General features: G+C 42.5%; 1 protein-coding gene across 1 annotated transcript in view; it reads left to right on the forward strand.

Annotated features, from left to right (window-relative positions):
- Positions 1-784: 784 nt before the first annotated feature.
- The window catches only part of grin2ab (glutamate receptor, ionotropic, N-methyl D-aspartate 2A, b), an 84,822-nt gene continuing 65,725 nt past the window's right edge, over positions 785-19,881 (forward strand). Inside the window, exons 1-4 of the mRNA XM_068321059.1 lie at positions 785-1,021; positions 1,845-2,051; positions 17,550-17,774; positions 17,934-18,092. Of these exons, the coding sequence (XP_068177160.1) occupies positions 1,004-1,021; positions 1,845-2,051; positions 17,550-17,774; positions 17,934-18,092 (609 nt within the window). The 5' untranslated portion in view covers positions 785-1,003. The remainder of the gene's footprint in view (positions 1,022-1,844; positions 2,052-17,549; positions 17,775-17,933; positions 18,093-19,881) is intronic.

Genomic DNA, 19,881 nt, shown 5'->3' on the forward strand with positions numbered 1-19,881 from the left:
GACCCCATTGCCCATATGTTTAATTAACAAGGCTGATGTGTAAGTACCTTCAGCCAGCGAAGCGTGGGCGGGCGGGCTGCGGGGTAAAGAGACAGCCGTAGAATATTTCCTTATTTCTTTCCGCTCGGGCGCTCACTCACTCAGCTGCCGGAGCATCACCTCTACCGAGCGGCGTAGAGAGCTGCAAAAATAACTCCAGCCGTTCAAACTTGTACCGAATTGTTGGGGCTGAATTTCTCTTTCTTTTTTTATTTTTTTTGTATTTTTTTTATTTCCCTTTTTTAGTTTTTTGGGGTGTTTTTTAATTTTTCTTTTTTTTTTGGAGAGCGGTGCCTCGTTCGGATTGCGCGTGAGAGAGAGAAGCAAATGGATGAGTGAGAGTGAGTGAGTGAGTGAGTGAGTGAGTGAGTGAGTGAGTGAGGAAAAGAGAGGGAAGCGAGTGCGTGTGTGAATATATGTGTGTTTGATGTTATTTGTGACGGAATCCCCCCCTTCAGTCTCCAAGAGTCGGAGCGCAGCGGAGGGACGGAGGACGAGGAGGCGGCGCGCCGACCTGTCCACGACACTGCGGAACGCGCGGAGCTCCCGCCGCTGGAGATTCCGAAACCAAGGCTTATTTTGGATTCTAGAGTCTAACTGATCCCATCAAAAGGCCCTTTTCCGCCCCCCCCCCCACTTTCCCCCCCTCCCTCCCAGTCCGTCTCCGCCGTTGAAGGAACGGTGTTTGACAGCTAAACCGAGAAGGAATTACAGCCACTGTGGAAGAGGTGAGGGTGGAGGGGGGAAGTCTTCACCGGCGGACAGGTGGATTTATCCGTGTGGTGTTGTGGTTTTTTTTTTTTTTTTTTTTGGAAGGGGTGGGCGACTGGATGGAGGAGACATTGATGGATTAATTTGACGGGGCCGGGGTGGGGGGAGAGTCATATGTGATACCCACTCCTGCCGAGGGCACCCGAATGGAGTAACAGGCTGCAATGTCATCTCCACCTGGCCGCCTGGAGAGATGTGTCACGGGAATGGGGTGAGTTAGCGTCATTTATTTTTGGCATAGCTTGGTGATAACACCCCCCGCCCCAACACCAACCTCTCTCTTTCCCTCTCTCTCTCTCTCTCCTGGGGTGACGCGGACAACGAGCAGCAACTGTCGGGGTTCAGCGGTTTTAATATCTGCCGCACACTCATACACACACACACACTCTTTCTCTCCCTGAAAGTGGAGCAGAGGCGGGGTGGGTTGTGTTCCTCTCTCCGTTCGTCCGAGTCGAGTCCCCGACACACAACCTGCTGCATGCCCTACATAGACGAGCCCGGTACGGTACGGGGGAGAGGAGAGAAGCGTGAGGGGAATATTTGCTTCGGAGCCACAAGCTGTTTTTGACGCGCTCGCTCTCCCCCTCTCTCTCTCTCTCTGGCGCGCACACGCATTTGTGCGCACGCACGCTCCATCTTTCACTCTGTCGCACACACACACACACATACACACACACTCACTCAAATATGCCTTCCACACCATGTCACCTTTGCATCCATCCCTCCAATAGATTCCTCCAATGATATCCACGTTGAAACGTGGAACAGCCTTGCGCACCGGAGTTCCAAAGATAACGCGCTTAACGACGCGTTACGCGCGCACGGAGAGTCAAACTCACGCAGAACACGAGAAATACCATCCCGAGCTAATGTCTGACGCAAACTAACATAATGCTCATAGTTCGCGCAATCACATTTATGGGCATCTTCCTGCGCGCCCCCTCCATAAGAATCAAATTCAACAAGTCGATCTATTCCATAACTTGTGTATTTTTTTGTTTGTTTTACAAAAATATTTTTTTCTTGTCTTTCAGATCAAGTTTAAACACTTTTCCTCTGGTTTGACTGACGCCTTGAGAAGGAACCAAAATGCCAGCGAACGCACAAGTCACGGTGGCCCCCAGCTGGGGCCCTCGCACCGCGGCAGCAAAGCTCAACATTCAGCCTACGGAATGCGCAGAAGAAGGCGCAAAACCCCTTCGACCGCAAACCTCCAGCAGCCGAGCTTTGTGACACCGAAGGTAAGGTCGGTGACGGTAACGGAGCTGGGGGGGGTGGGTTGAGACGCACTCCCCGTCACAGACGCGGCACGGCGCTGCGCGACGCTAAGCGGCGCTGTTGCATTACATTATCCGCGGCTGCCCGACGAGAGTCCGTGTAATGAATTCACATCTCAAATTACAGTTTTCAGGCTTTGAATGCAGTCACGTTGTAGAAACACATTTTCTCCCGTTACCCACCCCCCCACCCCCGCTTCCCGTGCCAAGTCTGACACACGAAGTGGCTTCTCCTGCTCTCAGGGACATGGAGGCTATTACGCACACGCTCCCACCCCCCAACCACACACAAACACACACACACACACACACACACACACACACACACACACACACACACACACACACACACACACAGATGTTACACAGAGAAAACTACAATATAAGAGTCTGACATGTCTCGCTATAACACCACGACAAGACATAGAGTAAGAATCGAATTTTCATAACTCCTGTCGGCAGAGCTTCATCCCTGATTTTTTTTTTCTGGATGCTTGTAAATTTATCACAATCATTCAGGGCAAATCGTCATTCAAGTCACCCCAGACTCCTGGTGGTGGAGTGGAAGGCTGGGGAGAGAGACTGAGGATGTGCTCAGCAGTAGCCTATTTTCTTGAATAGTGGGATAACACAAAAGGAGATCAACTCTGCAGGGCATAAACGCAATAGAGTGGGGAGCAGTGAATGTCGAGAGCTGTTGCTGTCTTCATTAATATAAATATCTTGTGAGAGGTTGCAATGAATTCTGGGTGTGATGTCACCACACCTTTAAAACCTTAACGTTATTTTGTAGCAGGCCTTGTCTCCTTCTTCCTGTCGAGGGTTTCCTGTTCAGCTGGGTGACATAAAGCACGTTTGTCTCATTAAGTCACGACTGAAACAAAGCCAAGCCTGAAATGTATAAAAATGCAGAGTCCCATGTTTGATTCCAGCAGGATAAAGTGCTGAAATGATTTCGCTAAGCTGTTCGCTGAACCATCTCCATTGCTGGCAAAACAGGTACCGTAGTTCAGAATTCACTGCCTCCTAACAGCTTGCGAGTCTCGTCGGATCTGAGCCTGTGTTGTTCTGTTCCTCTGCAGTTAAAGCCACTTAATCCCTCACATTAAATGTCCTGTTCTCAACATGTTATTGTGCCGCCTTTTAACAAGACGGCCCACTTGAGATTATTTCCAATGGCGCCTAACTGGAAGCTGTGTTGTTGACGAGACATCAAGTTCTTGTACCAATCTCGGTAGCCAGATCCCAAAAAGGTGATATTCTATTTAATGACTCGGTGTAATGCAGTTCTTTTGTAAAGGTATATTTATCAGCAGAAGTTTCCTGCTAAATAAAAAAAGGGAGCAAAAGCTGAGCAATCAGATCCGCCTGTGTCTTTCCTGGCCTCGCTGTTTTTTGTTTCTTTCAGGGGGTTTTTTTTAGTAGCGTGGAGACATTTTTAGAGCCAGAGCACAAAATTAGTCCAAAATCTACATATGCCTGCGAGTGAGGAGAGGTTCAGACGCATTCATGCAGAAGTCTTCCTCTTTTAATGAAAGATTTAATTTTTGAACTCCTGTTAAATTATTAGCTGTAATGAAAGTATTGCAATTATTACTGCACTGTCACTGTGATACATCCCCGAAAGAAGAGTCGATCAGCAGTGTGGTTTAATCCCTAAACTGACTGTTAGATCAAAACCTTTCTGAATTCCATCGCTCTGGTGTGTCAGTTTCAGGTTGTTTTTTTTGCTATAGGATATGGTTGTGTTGGGTTTTTTTTCAAAGGCATTTCAGTCGCGCTCACACTGGAAACCAAATGGGAATCATCACATCCTCTTTTTTTCTACCCCTGTTTTCCTGAACGTATAGAGGATCCTAGGTAGGAGTAGGCGATTCAAATCTAGAGCTTAAGAAGAATAATTATAAAGACGCTTAAAAAAAGAGACAAGCCAAAGAACCTGTGGGTGGAATTCGCACCTTTCTGCCCTGCATTGTAGCTGCATTTGCCCTGAAGGGGGTATCGACATAGCCTGAGATAAGAGCTACAGAAAATAATCCACTTATCTGCACACCAACCATTTTTTTGGTTGGTTGTCGCTCATGACAACCTGTTCGTTGTGCAATGGTTGTGCCTGGAACGTTAAAAACCCAACCACGTCCTGTGCTGCATGGCATCAGGTGATCTTGACCCGGACGACATTCCGCCACCAAACGTTGGTTCCATTTAATAGAGGTCGATGGATCGAGGACTTTTACATCAAGAGCGGAAAAGTCTATTGCCATAATTGACGTTTTTGTTCGGCTAACGCTTTAAACTTGGACGTAGCTCCCTGTTTTTTGTTGTGTTTTTTTTCTACAAGCTAATATAATCAGGAATACAGGTCTGGAATAAAGCAATTCATACAAGTAATCATGAAAATAACCACAGTGGATGGACGTTTTGATGGATTTCCTCTCTGGTGTTTGTGAGTTGGTCTCCTCAGGGTGGTTGTGAAGCCGTCCTTGTGTCCCCGATGCCTCCACAACCTCCAGCAGGAATCGCTCTCGTCTGCTCTGTTGCTTCCTCCCGTTCCGAACCTTAAATGTAGTCTCATGATTTACCTCCGCCCGTTCCAAATGCCGTTACTTTAACGATCAGTTTTATGCTTAATGTAACCAACCTTAATGTTATAGTAGCAAAATGGAGACAGCATGCTTTCTCCTTTGGTCTGATGCATTATTGATGCCGCGCTATAACCAACAACCTGCCACATATGAAGTTAAGTCTTCTTTAAATATGAATGACAGTGACATTACCTTGACTTCACGTATGGAGCCTAATGTAAAAGACGCTGACCTCCATTAGAACCACGGTTCACCAAGGAGGATGGATCGGAAGATGTTCCATCGAGCCCTGATTAGCCCCTCAGTGGCTAACGAATCAAACGCGTTCTTGTCCAACGTTAGGCAAGTGTTAAACGTGATGTCCGGCCTTCACAGACGATGTCTTTGTAATTACCGTCACAGGTCAATCGCCTCACACACACCAAAGCCTGAGAAGATAAAAATTAGCGTTTTCATTTTCCTCGCAATTACCAATGAAAAGAACTGAGTGACATATGATAATGACTCATTTGACCCCCCCGGGTGATCTTTTGAATATTGAGGGGTGATAGTGCAAACGGAGGCACAAGTTAATAACCCAAAAGCCTCTTAAGAACATGCACCGTTTAATCATTTAATCAAAACACAGTTTGTGGTCTCATTTATTGAGTTAGTGAGCCACAGTGTTATTAAGGAGGGTTTGAGTAATGCAGGTTTTTTAACTGATGATTTTGGAATGAAGACGGCTGATGTTTTATGATGAAGCTCCAATTTGACCTTTTCATCCCTCGGAGCACAAATATTAATAATTTTGATGCTTTAATTGATAAGAATTACTGTCTGTCTACATGGTCATGTTGGATTATTTAATCCTAAATAATTGTATTCGATATCAACTGCAAAAATCATCAGGATGCTGGATTAGGATCATAATTAACAGTGGTAGCATCCTTATACTAGTGCACACGGCGCCCCCTGGCTAACAGGTCGATGTTTTAGGGCAGGGGTGTCAAACTCATTTTTACCGAGGGCCACATCAACATAATGGATGTAATCAAAGGGCCAGATATAACTTATAAGTGTAACTAAATGTAACTCAATGTAGTGTAAAATAAATGTAACTACTCCTTAATATTAAATCACTGAATTTATTACTCATTCAAGTTACAAACATTACAGTTACACAGAAAAAAGTATGTTTCTCTGTTATAACATAAATCCTTTTAATTTGTCAGGTTATTAAACCCACAGAACTCCATCAATCAAGGATCAAACTATTCAAGAGAATAAAGAAAAGTAACATCAAACACAAGTTAGGACATTAACTTTGTTCAAAACGTTTTTGTCGGAGACTCTGACCTTTTATGCTCTAGTGGGCTACATAAAACGAAGTGGCGGGCCACATTTGGCCCCCGGGCCTTGAGTTTGCCACATGTGTTTAAAGGGTTTATTCTCATTACACACCTGTATTAGCGTTGTCACCATATTCTCCTCCTGCTCAAGATTCCAGATACATCTTATCCGGTTCCAGTTTTTCAAAACATTACAGATAGGATTTAAATAATCGGATTGGAAGAAATCTGAAATTTTTTAACAAATATATATATAAAAAAAATAATTATTGCTTTTGCGCAGGCTAGGATTTGGTTTTGGAAATAAAACCATACTTTTTCTAATCAATCTTAAAACTTCTGTCTGTGTTCTGCATGACTCAAAGGCAGATCATTTCGATGGAGAAAATGAGGATAATCTTGATCCTAGTTGAGAGGTGGTTTCAGGGTGGATTTAGAGAAGCATAAAGGAGCTGTTACTAAGAAATTGCCACTTATACATCTTGACTGTGAATTAAAAACAGCATTTCAGATTTCTGTTTTAATCTGCCTAAATGACTCTGTGTCAGACGGATGGACCGGGTCGGGAACTGATGAATATCACTTTGATTCTAATGACGTTGGGATTATGAGCTCATTATGTCATATAGGAGAACAGGAGTTTTGTTCTGGATTGTGTTTCTTTTATGACATTCAGGGTTTACCGAGTTCTGAGATAAGAATCTGTGGATTTCAATAAATGTTTATATGCTGGTAGATCATGATTGGCTGGATGGGAACATCACATCCCAACGAGCATCATCTTTAACAAAACACGTACAAAAGGTGAAGAGGTCCATTATTAATGAACACAAAATATTGATCAGCGTGTCTTTAATCTTCTTTGTTACCTTTAAACAGCATCAATATTGATAGTCAGTGGCCGTGGTTAAAAGAACGACGGAAGCAGATGCGCCCGTCTTTGATGCCAGCGTTCATCTTTCAGCTGGAAGCTGGAGGCTTTCAGGAGGGCGGATGTTTCTTTTCGGTTGGTGACCCCTGTTTGAATAGCGTGCTTTTGAATTAGCTCGATTAGTACACGGCACAACATGTGGCTTTGCGAGCAAGAGCATTCCCAGCCTCCCAGGAAGATCACTTGTTACCTGAAACGTTTTACACTTTGTCAGTCGGTGGATTTCTCCCTGCTCCGAAGAGGCTCGGGAGCCGCGGCCGTCCTGACCCCCGTCATATTGATCAATGTAACACCTGAAAACCTGCTCTCAAATTTGATGCTTTTACACCAGAGTTTGATTCACACTGCCATCACACAGCAGAAGTGAAGACATTCTTTCCTATTTCAATTTTTTGTTGCTATGAGCAACAGATCTCTCAGCTTCTTCTGCTACATATATTAAGGCACATTAACTTAATGCATTGTTGAGGTGGTTAATATATTTAGAATGAATTATACAATACCATTCCAGAAGAGATAATGGACTTAAAAATTGCATAAATTGAGCTGAATGATGATGTTTGACTAGAGCAAAAGCCAAAAGAGGATGGTAAGAGAATAGTTTGTGTGATTCTATTCATAAGTGCGCAACTACATTATGAAAAGACAGCATTAACTGCAATGATGTTAAGTCTGTAAGGAATTTAATCAGTTGGCTGCAGAGCAAGCAAAGGACATTTTCCTCTCCACATTTCCTCATGCTCACAATTAATTAGTTGTTCAATTTTGAGCGTTCATGAAAACAGTAAAAATCTTGTTATCATATTACAGACTTCTACAAAAATAGTCTTTTTTAGTAAATATTAACAGAGTTGAACACAAAACCTTTTACAAACTGCTTTGAATGACTCTTTTCCACGAGAGCACAGAACTTAATTTGAAATGTTAAACCTGCTGCTGAACAAAAAGACAAAATGATTTCCAACCAAAAGGTGAAAATTTTTAATTTTTAAAACTGCAGCAATGAATTTTCTCTTTAACTACTCAAATCAACTCTCAATACAGAGAAACAAGGGTAATAACCACTGTGGGAGCTCCAAACTTTGGCCGAAGCTTTCCTTCTGTGAAGCCAGAAAAACAGAACACATTGTTCAAACATTGTGTCTCATTCTGTCTTCTGAAAGTTGCTTGCTGGCATCATTCACCGAAAAGTCTCCAGGCTGGTTTTTGGGTGTAGAGGAAGCGGCTTAGAGACTGTCTTCGGCGAGACTTTTCAAATGTTATCAGATGAAATCAATCAAATCGCGATCATGCTGCCTGAATGTTCTTTCCTGTCTCCCCACAATGCATTTTGGGCCAGTGTACATCTTGTTTAGTGTCTTTAAATGTCTCAAATCTGTGATCAGGCTGCAGACTGACTCAGAATCCGTGGTTTGTTCCAGGGAAGAGACACCGCAGGATGGGTTCTACTCAGTTTTTCTTTGCCAGCACAGCTTATCTGGAGAGTTTTATACCAGGATTGTTCTAACAACAAACATTTTCAAATTACTGGGCTTATTTATCCGAGAACTCAAGTTTAACCTAACATTTCTAAGCTGCTACCATCACTCCACTGCCTTTAAACTCTAAGCACATGAGATCTAAACATCCATGTCTAATTCTTTTCATAACCATCCAAACAGCCCAACAGTTGCTGAACAGAATTAGCCAACAATTTGCATGCCTGATCTCTTTTTGTTGGCGTAATCAGCAAGCAAACAAAGATGCTCAGACAATAAATGCATTCATGCTTGTTGACACTGTGGCTACAAGCTAAGTTTTGCCGCCGTACTGCTTGACAGTCTGCCCATTGGTCGCCATCGCCGTCACGCCACCGATCAGAGAGCAATGTCACGGCTTCGAGCCAATAAGATTTGAAATGAAATGCTTTGGTTGGGTAGATGTTTAGCTGCCCGCCGCCAGCTGAAGGGCGTAGCTGCAAATACAGTAATTAAGTTGCATGAGGTTAACACCTTTCTACTCTGACTGAACGTGCAAACTGCTTCACAACACGTGCCAGCATTCAGCCACGCGAAGCAACGTTTCCACCTGCTCGTCATAAGTGGGAACCGTTCACGCGTTCACTCAGCAACCGATGACACATGCAGGCTGCAGGGACCGGGGATCGAACCGCTGACCCGCCGATAAGTGTCCGTCTGCTGCACCTCCTGAGCCCACTAAATGAATACAACTATTACTAATAGTCATATTAATGGTTAACATGACTAAAACGCGTTTACAAAGGTGATAACATGTCGTTTGTTAACAGTTTGACGCTGGAAATTTTGAGTTTGGGTGCACAGATTTGTCGCCTGCATTAATACAGGAAAAACCGTAACCGATTATTGGATGCACACCTTTAGGATGAATATATGGAACTGAATTCTGTCCAATTGTCTGTTCCATTTTTAGTTTTTATACTCCCACTTTTCTTCCACCTTCCCATGATGCTCTGCTGCTTACATTTCAGATTACAGTATATTTATAACGGCATTCTCCCAAAGAGCTGTAATCATGCATTATTTCTGCCACACTTAATTGCAGCTCATAGTTTCTCACTGTACGGCATTATTACAGCACAATATTGCTCATTTTTCACTGTAAATTTACATCAGTTTTCCACTGCTCCTAATTTACATGGCGCTCAGATCAGTGATGCTACAGTGGATTTTTATACACCCACCCCAGGGTGAGGATTCACTGCTTCCCCTGGAGATGAAACACATGGATCTGATAAATACTGAATCAAGACACAAAAACTAACAAAATGTGTTATTGATTTCACTACGTTAAACATATTTACACACATTGAGTTGTATGTGACAGCTATGGAAGCAACAATGCTGAGGCTGTTCTGTCATATGTAGAGCATATTGACAGCGAAGAAACTAAAATGCATCAAAACGTAGTCAAGGTTTAGAGGAATCATCAAATAAAATCAGACTTGATTTCCGCACGACTGAGACCTCGATTACTCCGTGATTTCGGGTGTCAGTTTACATTCGTTTTTTTCCTGCGTGATCTTGTTGAGCGCTCTGCCAGGCAGCGAGACGACGTGGCCAAAAATACCCCCCCCCCAAACATCCACAAATCATCCAAAAAGATATCATTACAGGTATAATACTCCGCTCCACGCTGGCGACAGGCGCTGTCAGGGCATCTGGTGATGTGGGGATGTTTGAAACCGCTGTCTCCTCCTGCCAGGTGGAGTTTTAACAGCAATGAGCATCAAGAACCATATGCTGGCCAGACTATGGTACCCAGACATTTAGTAACGGGATTGTTTTTTAAAAAAAAAAGCTGCCTTGACTTTTGGCTTCACTTTAACGATATTTAATAGTGCATATCTCTGTTACATTAATTCATAACGGCTTTATTTAAATGTGACTGGACCACAGTGGAAAGAGCCAGGAGGCTGAAAAAGCGACGAGGCCGGCAGCGGCTTCATCAGCGACTGGTTGTGAAACTTTGCTGTTGATGTCTCGGCTAATGGCCGTCGTGAGCACGAGGGATGCTTGCCCCCACTTCTGCAAAGTAAATCTGCTTCCACATCATTCTCACTTTTAATTAGATGTAGAACTTTACTACCTGTGAAAAGAATATTCCACTGTGCATTTGGGACAGAATGATTCTACAATCTTTATATACATATATATATTATAGGTGTTGATGGAGTATACGGTGTGCAATTATGAAGGCTTGGACTGTTGTGGGACTGCATTTGATAGTAAATGTAGTATTTTGTGTTGTATTTGGGAAAACACTTTCAGTAACTGTTGCATTAACGTATTTATAATTTGATTTAGTCAGTGAAAACAATGCAATCATACACACTGTTAATATTTAAACGCAGCTGACATGAAATAAAATTAGGCCCAATTAAAATGTCCATAATATTATTCATCTGGAGTTACGGGCTGTTTGTCATTCCGCGTGTGTCTGCTTTGAAAAATGCATTATCGGCTGTTTTACTTCCTTTACTTATTAACAGCAACAGAATAAATTACCTGAATTAATAAATGTCTTCCCTTCCATCGATGGTATTGATTGAGCCGTGCATTATTCATGAATTAAATCACATCTAAATTGAGTTTTTCCCATAAAGGTTAAAAGCAGAATAATTCCATCATTACATCAGATTGTCTAACAAGGCTTAAGGATGATTGTCTACAATGTCCTGTGTAATTTTAATGTTTCAGGTCCTTTGAATAATTAAAGGCATGGAAAATTAAATATTTACAAGGATGGCCGGGTTTTAGCTGAACTAATCTTGTAGTAAGTTCCTTCACATACACTTTTAAATGAATATAATTTAACTGACATTCTGTCACACAAACAAACAACTCCTTGAAACTTGTGCAGAGTATTTGTCCAAATAACGTACTCCATCATTAAACCCGGACTACAACATATTTATGTTGTTATAGCATTATCATACTGCAAACACTTGCATCTTATGCTTTATAATTAAATTTAAGTGCCTTTCTAATATAAAATATAATGGAACTAGAGAGTTAATTCGTCTTTGTTCCATCTATTCAAGGTCAGAATTATCCACACGTCCCCATCCTGGCAGAGATTCATAACTTAACTTCATTTTTCCTGCCCTCTCTCCCCCCTTTTCTTACCCCTCCCATACCTTTTACCATTTGGCGTCCTCCACAGGGGTTGCTTTCTGCACTTGCTTTACATCCTGCCGCACAGAAACACAAATACCCTCAAAGTCAAACACACAAACACGGACATAGTTACACACACACATACACACACACACACACACACACACACACACACAAAGGAAGTTAGAAAAACACACAATGCAGCTCCCCGGTGAATGTATCCTTTCTGCTGTTTGGCATTGTCCTTGTTTATTCATATTTATTACCACTAAAATATGAATGACAGGAGTCTCTCGGAGTTTTTTTTTTTTTTAACTCCCCTGGTTCTACTGGCACCACAAGCATGCAAAATAAGGACAGGATTGGCCAAAAGCGTGTCCCCTTGACACGTTTACGTGCATGTATTTCAGCACATTGTTGAAATTTTGATGTGGAAAAAAGGCGGTGGGGTTGTTAGAACACCGACAATGTCTAACAGGCGAGCAGCTTCCCCCCAAGATAAGAAGGGAAGCATTCAGAACTTATATCAGCTTTAAACAAATACATCTGACATTTCAAACAATTCTCTCCCACCGTATTCTGTTGTCAAATCAAGACGGTAAACATCTGTGTTTGCACTTCGGTGTCTGGGTGTGTGGATGATGATACAGTCAGCGCTTTGGTAAATGCAAAAGCAGCCAGCGGAACATATCCACCCTGATGCTCCCGGGTCAGAAACGACTTATTTAAGTTCACCTTTAATAAGATTCTTCTGTGGGAATCTTCCATAAGTGAAAACAATATGCAAAAATCATTTCTTACTAATAAAATGCATCCATGTCTAATAAAATATACAACATATGGCGCCTTGAGCACAGGAAGACGGGGCTCGCACATTGTTCCTTTCATTAAATTACGTATCTGACATGAATAGTAAGTAGTAGTAAAAGACATAAAATGAACCATTAATTGTTTTAATGAACAAACAAGGCGCAACGTGCCACCGACAGCCATTAGAGAAGTAAATTAAAGACGTCACTGACAAATGAATATTCAAATTAGGTGGAAAAACATGACAAATAGATCCAAACTGCATAATTTCAAATTTGAAGATAATAAACTTTGGATTATATCGATTTTAACAAAAGTATACGTATAGACAGAATGAAAAAAACAAACTCTGAACCTGCAAAATTCATCATTGTAAAATTATGATGTGTCTAGTATTCAGGCTTCAGGGCATCAAACCGCAAATCAAAGCGTACTCATTAAACAGAGCCATTTTTAAAAAAAGGACAGATATGCTAACGTTTTAGGAACAAAAGAGTATTTGCTTGAAGTGGAAAAGGTTAAAAGCACTTCATAGTGTGCAATATTTCACAAGAAAAACACGGCTAATCTTTGATCTAATCTGTGTACCTGATAAACAAAGCAATGTGCGATATTTTAAAAAAGACTCTCTTGAAGCCTTTCAGCAACAAATGATGCATTTCAGGATACAAGCACAGTAATCCTCCTGCAGATCTTCCATTTACATGAGCCTTAAACTCACATTATGCACTGGCTGTTAGCGACAGAGCAAAACACTAACCTTGCTAGTGTTGTCAAATTGCATTGGTTAGCAAATAAAAAAAAAAAAAATCAATCCTACAGCTAGACAACATAAAATCCATGCATGTTATATTTCTAACAGGTGCACCGGCCTGGAAGTACATTTCGCCTGTTGTCTGAGACATAGCTGGCGTGTGATCGCTGAAGTATGTCTCTTTTCTTCATGCACATGCATGTAGAATTGAAAGGAGGTTCGCACAAACAACAGAGGGAGATCGGATGAACGAGGCACGCTCTGGTCCATTATATTAAATCATTTTCTTAAAGGGTCAGTTTTAAGGAGGAGAGTTGTTTGCCTCTGATGCAGAGCCAGATTTGAAGAGGTGTACTGAAGGAAGAAAATTAATAAGCCTGCATTTGACAAAAAAATCACCATGACAGCAGAAATGCAGAGGAGAGCCACACTGAATTATTTAGAAATTGGACCAACTTGCTTGTTAAAAAAAAAAAAAAAAGCGCAGTAATGATAAACAGACACGACACTGCAATATTTCTTTTCGAATAAATAACAATGGAATGCAACGTTTTAAATTATTTAAGCTCAGCTTGAATATGAAGTGTTGGGCGACTGCACCCTCCACACATCTTTTAACTTTTAATTGTTCCTTTCCATCAAAAATCGTGTTATCAGTTGATAGATCTGCCAATTATTACCTCATTTTCAGCTTAATTGTGAATTTGTTTTCAATTTCAAGTTTCGTTTCAAGAAGATTATCATTTCAACACATCTGCATCGGATTTCACTTTCCTGGGCTTGAACTGGAGAGATCTTGTGTAAAATATAAAAAATATGAAAGCACCTAAAAGAGAGTCCCAGTTACTGATAATTAGCTGCTGTTTAAATAAATCAAAGGCTAATTTCATGCACATCAGGAGCAGAAATATGTACATAAATCTGGCCCTGAATCTCAGAGTTTGGAACTGGATTCTACGGGGGATTAACTAACCAAACTGAAAATGAGAGCAGGAACTGTGGTGGAAAATATGGTGGTGACACATTTAAGGTTGGCAGCTGTAATCATATCCCACCTCAGCACACAGGAGCACCAAGGCCCAATGCTTAAAAAGTAATCGGTTCAAACTGGAGGTATAATTTAGGGTTTGGGTCCAGGAAATGAATGATAGACCATTTCTATGTTTCAAAACAGTTGAAATCCATTCAAAGTGAATGAATTCAGTTCAGAGGGAAGCTTGTCTTCCAGTGGGAACGCTACAATCTCTTTCAGTCTACTTCCAGACCCTAAAAAGGTTGAGCGTTTGCTATTTTGGGACGGCGTATCACTATAAGTTATTTGGAGGGGGGGGCTAACCGCGAGCCTGATCTGTGTTGTCATCTCCAGACTCTGCGAAGAGCTGCTTCGTTGGCGATGAACACGAAAATGAAAGTGTGGACTGATAGATTTAAGCAATTATACTCACATGAGCTTTATTTAATGGGAGATGGAGTCAACATTGTTGAACCAAAAAATTTGCTTCTATGTGAAGGAAAATCACTCTGGGTGGCGTTCCGCTGGGCGTGAAGATGTCTTCTGATTCATTGTCACTGAGTCAGCTTGAGGGCCTCTGAATGCCAGCTCCCATTTGAGCTCTGGGTGTGTGTGTGTGTGTGTGTGTGTGTGTGTGTGTGTGTGTGTGTGTGTGTGTGTGTGTGTGTGTGTGTGTGTATATGTGTGTGTGTGGATTCTAGCTCTGAGTGAGACATCCTTCTCCCAAATGTAGCATTAACCTCAACTGAGAAGCATTTTACTGCAAAACATCGACTGAAAGTACGATATGATGTGCACCAGTGATGGAAGGATCCTAGACGCGTATGAGGCAGAACAGTGTTCCAGATTTGGTATTAGCATAAATGCTAACAGAATGCAAAACATAACCCCCTTATGACTTCTATTTTTTTATTTTATTTTATTTTATTTTGGGAATCTGAGCAGAGGAGTCAGCAGATGTGGTTTTTATCAAATCCCGTAACACAGTTTTTACTACTATGATGACCATTCTGGAAGCTGTAGCACAGCACACCCCGACTCTCTGGTTATGTTAGCTCTGATGCTAACTCCAGGGAAAGTTAGTGTAATCTTGTCCCATTGGTTGGAGCTGACACTAATTCCCTGGGACAGGAGTGTAGCGGTGTGTGATTTAGCGGCGTATGCTAAGTGCTGCTGGAGCTGCAGGCTAGTCTGTGGGCACCAGGGCAGAGAGAGCAAACCGGCGAATTACTGACTTGACTAACTGTCCTGATTAGACCGGGTGTGAGATGACAAGGATCAGAAACACACACACACACACACACACACACACACACACACTAACCCGGTTAAAGACAGATTGGCAGAATTAGAGAAAGCAACTCCATTAGGAGAAAACCACGAGATAAATACGATTAGCAGACTTATTCAGAGGTAGTCACCTCCGAAGAGGGGAGGATGAAGAGATTCAGAGACTGTAGGTTAATTTTGCGGACGTGATGTTTCCTCCTGGGGTGTTTTTCAGCTCTGCTGGACTGTGGTGGTGTAAAAAATTGGCTGAGATGCAACGTAGCATTCGCATCATGGTTTCATTAGCTCTCATCCAGCCCGAGGCATTTCACACTGCATTTCCTCTTCTCATCTGCTTCCCTTAGATCCGCTCACAATACAAGAAAAGGTAACCGTCTCACGCGAGGAGCTTAAACTCCTCTGCATTAGCCGGAAAACTTGGTCAGGATATAGAGTTGAAATAAATGTTATTTTTTTCATGTGACTGAATGTTATTGATTTATTCAGACACTTGTATGCCTTCAGCAATTTGGAATAGTTCTTCTCATACCCCCTCCTGACGGGAGTAAAATCAGATTACATTTATTTCAGGCTTATTTTATCCATTAATAGCTGGCACTTTACTTTGAACATCGCCTACAGGCACAGATTATGTTGAAATAAAGGCAGACAGTGAGAGAGAGATTTAGGGCATCTCATGACGGCCTCGACTCGAGACGTTAGCTTTAACTCTCGTCTCCTGTTGGTCACCCACTTTGAAAGGAACGGATTTTTGGAATGTGTGATTGGAATAATGCGCAGTTCATCATATTCATCAGGTCATGTTCGTCATGATCACATCACGATGAGTCTTGAGTTATTGATGAGTTTGGACTGACATCACAACTCGATTTGGCCTATCAGATAATCGGGTGGGCGTGTCCGAACAGCGCCTGAACCGGTGCCTCTAGTTACCTCACATACAGTGATCAGTGTGCCTGTTCTTATTTAGGGAATTCGGAAATTTCGGTTTGTCAGATTTTATTATCTCCGTTACCATGGTTACGGTTTTGAACGTCAGCACATTATAGATCTCCATTGTTAATAATGGATTTTTCAACGGGTTTTTTTCAGGACACTCTTGAGGACACGTCTCCACGATGTACCAGACAGCCACCGTTTGATGTTTTGGGAATTTTAAGTGTTCTAATTATTTCATTATTCAGCTCCCTGCTGCGTTTTTGTTAACCCATTCATACACCAGAGGAGACTGGAGGACTTTTTCTGTCTCCAGAGCTGCAGGCCGCCGGTTTTTCAACTAGAAGCCACTGCCGTGAAGGAATATTTTTGAAGTCTGAAGATATCAGACATGAATTCAGTCTGAAATTGTCTTGTTTCATACAATCATGGACTGAGGAACAGGGCTGATCTCTCTGCTGATCTGAGAGGTCTGAGAGTGTTTTTACCTCTAATGAAAAAAATGGATGAGAAGATCATAACATGTAGAGCGCATGCTTCACATGTATGCAGCCCCAGGTTCAGTCCCTGGCATCTGCAGCCCCACTGGGGCACAAACCAGTGTCAACTGGATGCCAGTCCCAAGACCTGTTGCAGCTGGAAGGGCATCCAGTGTAAAAAACTTTGCCAAAAATACACAAGCAAGAATGGAAGATTATCACATGTATTTCACACTCTTCTTCTTCTTCTTCTTCTTCTTCTTCCACTGCTTCTTGGCCACATACTCTGCTGTAAATATCAAGTATACTTTCATTACAGGCTGAGTGTTCGTATAAATTTTGCCATTATTTGTCACTCCTACGTAAATCTTGCGTCCCTCTACATGCAGTAGCACTGAGTGAAACAGTTTATTCAGCTCAATGCGTCTCTACTTATATAAACGTGGACAGACGCTTCTGGCTTCCCATCATTTTGTGAAATTAAGCCGTCAAGAGGAGGAAAAGGAGAGAGGAGTCTGCACCATAGGTGTAGGGATTATGTTGTCTAGCACCTGCATTCGCCGTTTGACTTTTCAAAGACAGTTAAGCACAAAAAAAGACACCAGAATGCAAGAAATTTAGTGTCTAATTCTCAAATCCTCACGCCTCCTTCCTGATCCCTGCTTGGGGTTCACGTCTGGTTTGTGTGTGTTTTTAGGGTACGATGGGTGTAGTGGGCTGGATGCTGCTCCTACTCACCCAGATGATGGTGCCTGTGACATCCCAGAAGCCTCCAGGGCTTAGCGTGGGTGTGATTATGGGTCAAACGCGTCACGTTTCCGATCAGCAGCTCCGCCCACCGCGGCGCCCTGAAGATCCCCTCGACGTTTCCGTGGTGGCGTTGAGGATCAACCAGACTGACCCGAAGTCTGTGATTACACAGGTGAGAAACACACACACGCACACACACACACACACACACACACACACACACACACACACACACACACACACACACACACACACACACACACACACACACACACACACACACTCTCTGTGGTGTTGTTTGACGGGTGACTTTGTGTTTCCCTGCCCACAGGTGTGTGATCTCCTGTCACGCACTCGTCTTCACGGTATTGTGTTTGCTGACGGCACCGATCAGGAGGCTATCGCCCAGATCCTCGACTTCCTCTCCGTTCAAACACAACTTCCTGTTCTGGGAGTTCACGGAGGATCCTCCATGATCATGGCCGACAAGGTTAGCACCCGTGATGCACGCCGGCCGGCCCACAAAACACTGCTGCTTTTTTACACACAGCAATTATGTTCCTGACATCATTCAAACACACATTTTTTTGTCTGTTCTTTCGCGGTTTGGTCCAACTTTAGCAGACACCATCTAGAAAAACCACTTTCTGTGCTTTGTGAAGTGTAAAACCAGACGGTTAGGTAAACATGAATATTTGCTTCCTTTGAATGGGGGTCTAGTGGATTTTTCCAGGATGTTTGATTTAAGAATAGACATGTTTCCGTTTACATACTATATAGACTGTCAGAGGATGTCGTGTTTAGCAGTTTGTAAATAAGAAAATGACACACAAAGAGGTTTTTGAAGATTATTTGCTCAATCGGAGCCGCGCCGTCACACTTTCAGTTTCAAAGTGAAGTGGAAGTATTTTTGGAATCAAGTGATTCCAAATAAGATTTAAGCATCCTTTTAAAAACTCCTGTATCGTGTATTAGACATTCATAAGGTCAGCAGGGGTATTTCCGTGCACAACATGCAGCACTTTCTGGCAGATCGTTTTTTATCATATGATAAAACATTGTTTAAATATGCAGTAATGGATTTTTAGGTCTAAAAGCAAGATATGCAAAGCAAAAAAAAAAAAAAAGGGCAAATGAAATATCAGCGTGTGTCGCTGAATCATATCTAACGCTCAGTGGAATGCCAGAAAAACATGAGAAAAAAGGGAAAATATCCTCTAAGGTTGGAGTTTTGAATTATTTGGGTGTGATATGGGATAGACGTCTCTCTTTGCAGAATTCTGTCTGAATTCTGCAGAGCTGACTGACACACAGATGAAGCTTTGTAAAAAACACGACTGGTTCTTTGGCTTTTAAATCTCTCAGGGATCAACAGCCCAAACACAGAAACCGATAAGTGCAGCGATGCAACCTTTAAAGCTCACGTTGACGAGGGATGCTGGTTTTCGTGCATGAGGAAAAAAACAAGGAAAACAAGGTGGTGGTGGGTTGTAGGGGGGGGGGGGGTAAGAGAGAGACTGTGAGTTGGTCTGAGAGAGAATGCAACGTGAAGGTCACCAACTTCAACCCCCCCAACTGACAATATAATGGCCAAGAAAGTAAGTAAATTGTGTTTTTCCCACCTTCTCCTGCTACCGGTGTGCCATTAAACAAGGTACTTAACCCCCAGCTGCTCTAATTGAACTCCTCGGTGGTCAGTGGTACAAAGTGCAGTCATTCCTGGCAGCTTCCAGCTGTGAACATGAGAGTGTGCAGCCTGTAAATAACCAGCTGGAAACACCGGTCCTGAGCAGAACCAGGCTGCTCGGGTCCAGGAGAATGGTGAAAAAAACTCTGCTGCTCTTTAGGAATTCCTGTAAGGTTATGTAAGGTTGTTGGATTTTTATTTTCGACAGTTAAGCCGCCTCACTCTGTGTTCAGATCTCCTTCCTTGAGTTCCTTGGATGTTCTCTCTGTGGGTTCCTTCCTGAGACGCAATTTCAGACTCACGCACTAATATTCAATTAGTTCAGAAAAGCCCAAAGATAGAGACAGTTTTAGATGGAAGTGAAGTGGCCCCATTGACCTGATGTAATTTGAACGTCTCATTGTGCATTAGCGGCCAAAGTTAAAAGTGTAATAAAACTGAAAACACGATGCACCCGGAGATTTATCAGGATTTGGAATGGGTTCGGTGAACCTCTCTGTGCAGGACGTCCATGGTTATAAATATCCCTGAGAATCATAGCTTCCCATCGCCATATTCAAATCCTTTGCTCCATCCCAAACAGTGTCCAGAA

The sequence above is a fragment of the Antennarius striatus genome, chromosome 8 (genome assembly GCF_040054535.1).
Source record: "Antennarius striatus isolate MH-2024 chromosome 8, ASM4005453v1, whole genome shotgun sequence".
Classification (NCBI taxonomy): domain Eukaryota; kingdom Metazoa; phylum Chordata; class Actinopteri; order Lophiiformes; family Antennariidae; genus Antennarius; species Antennarius striatus.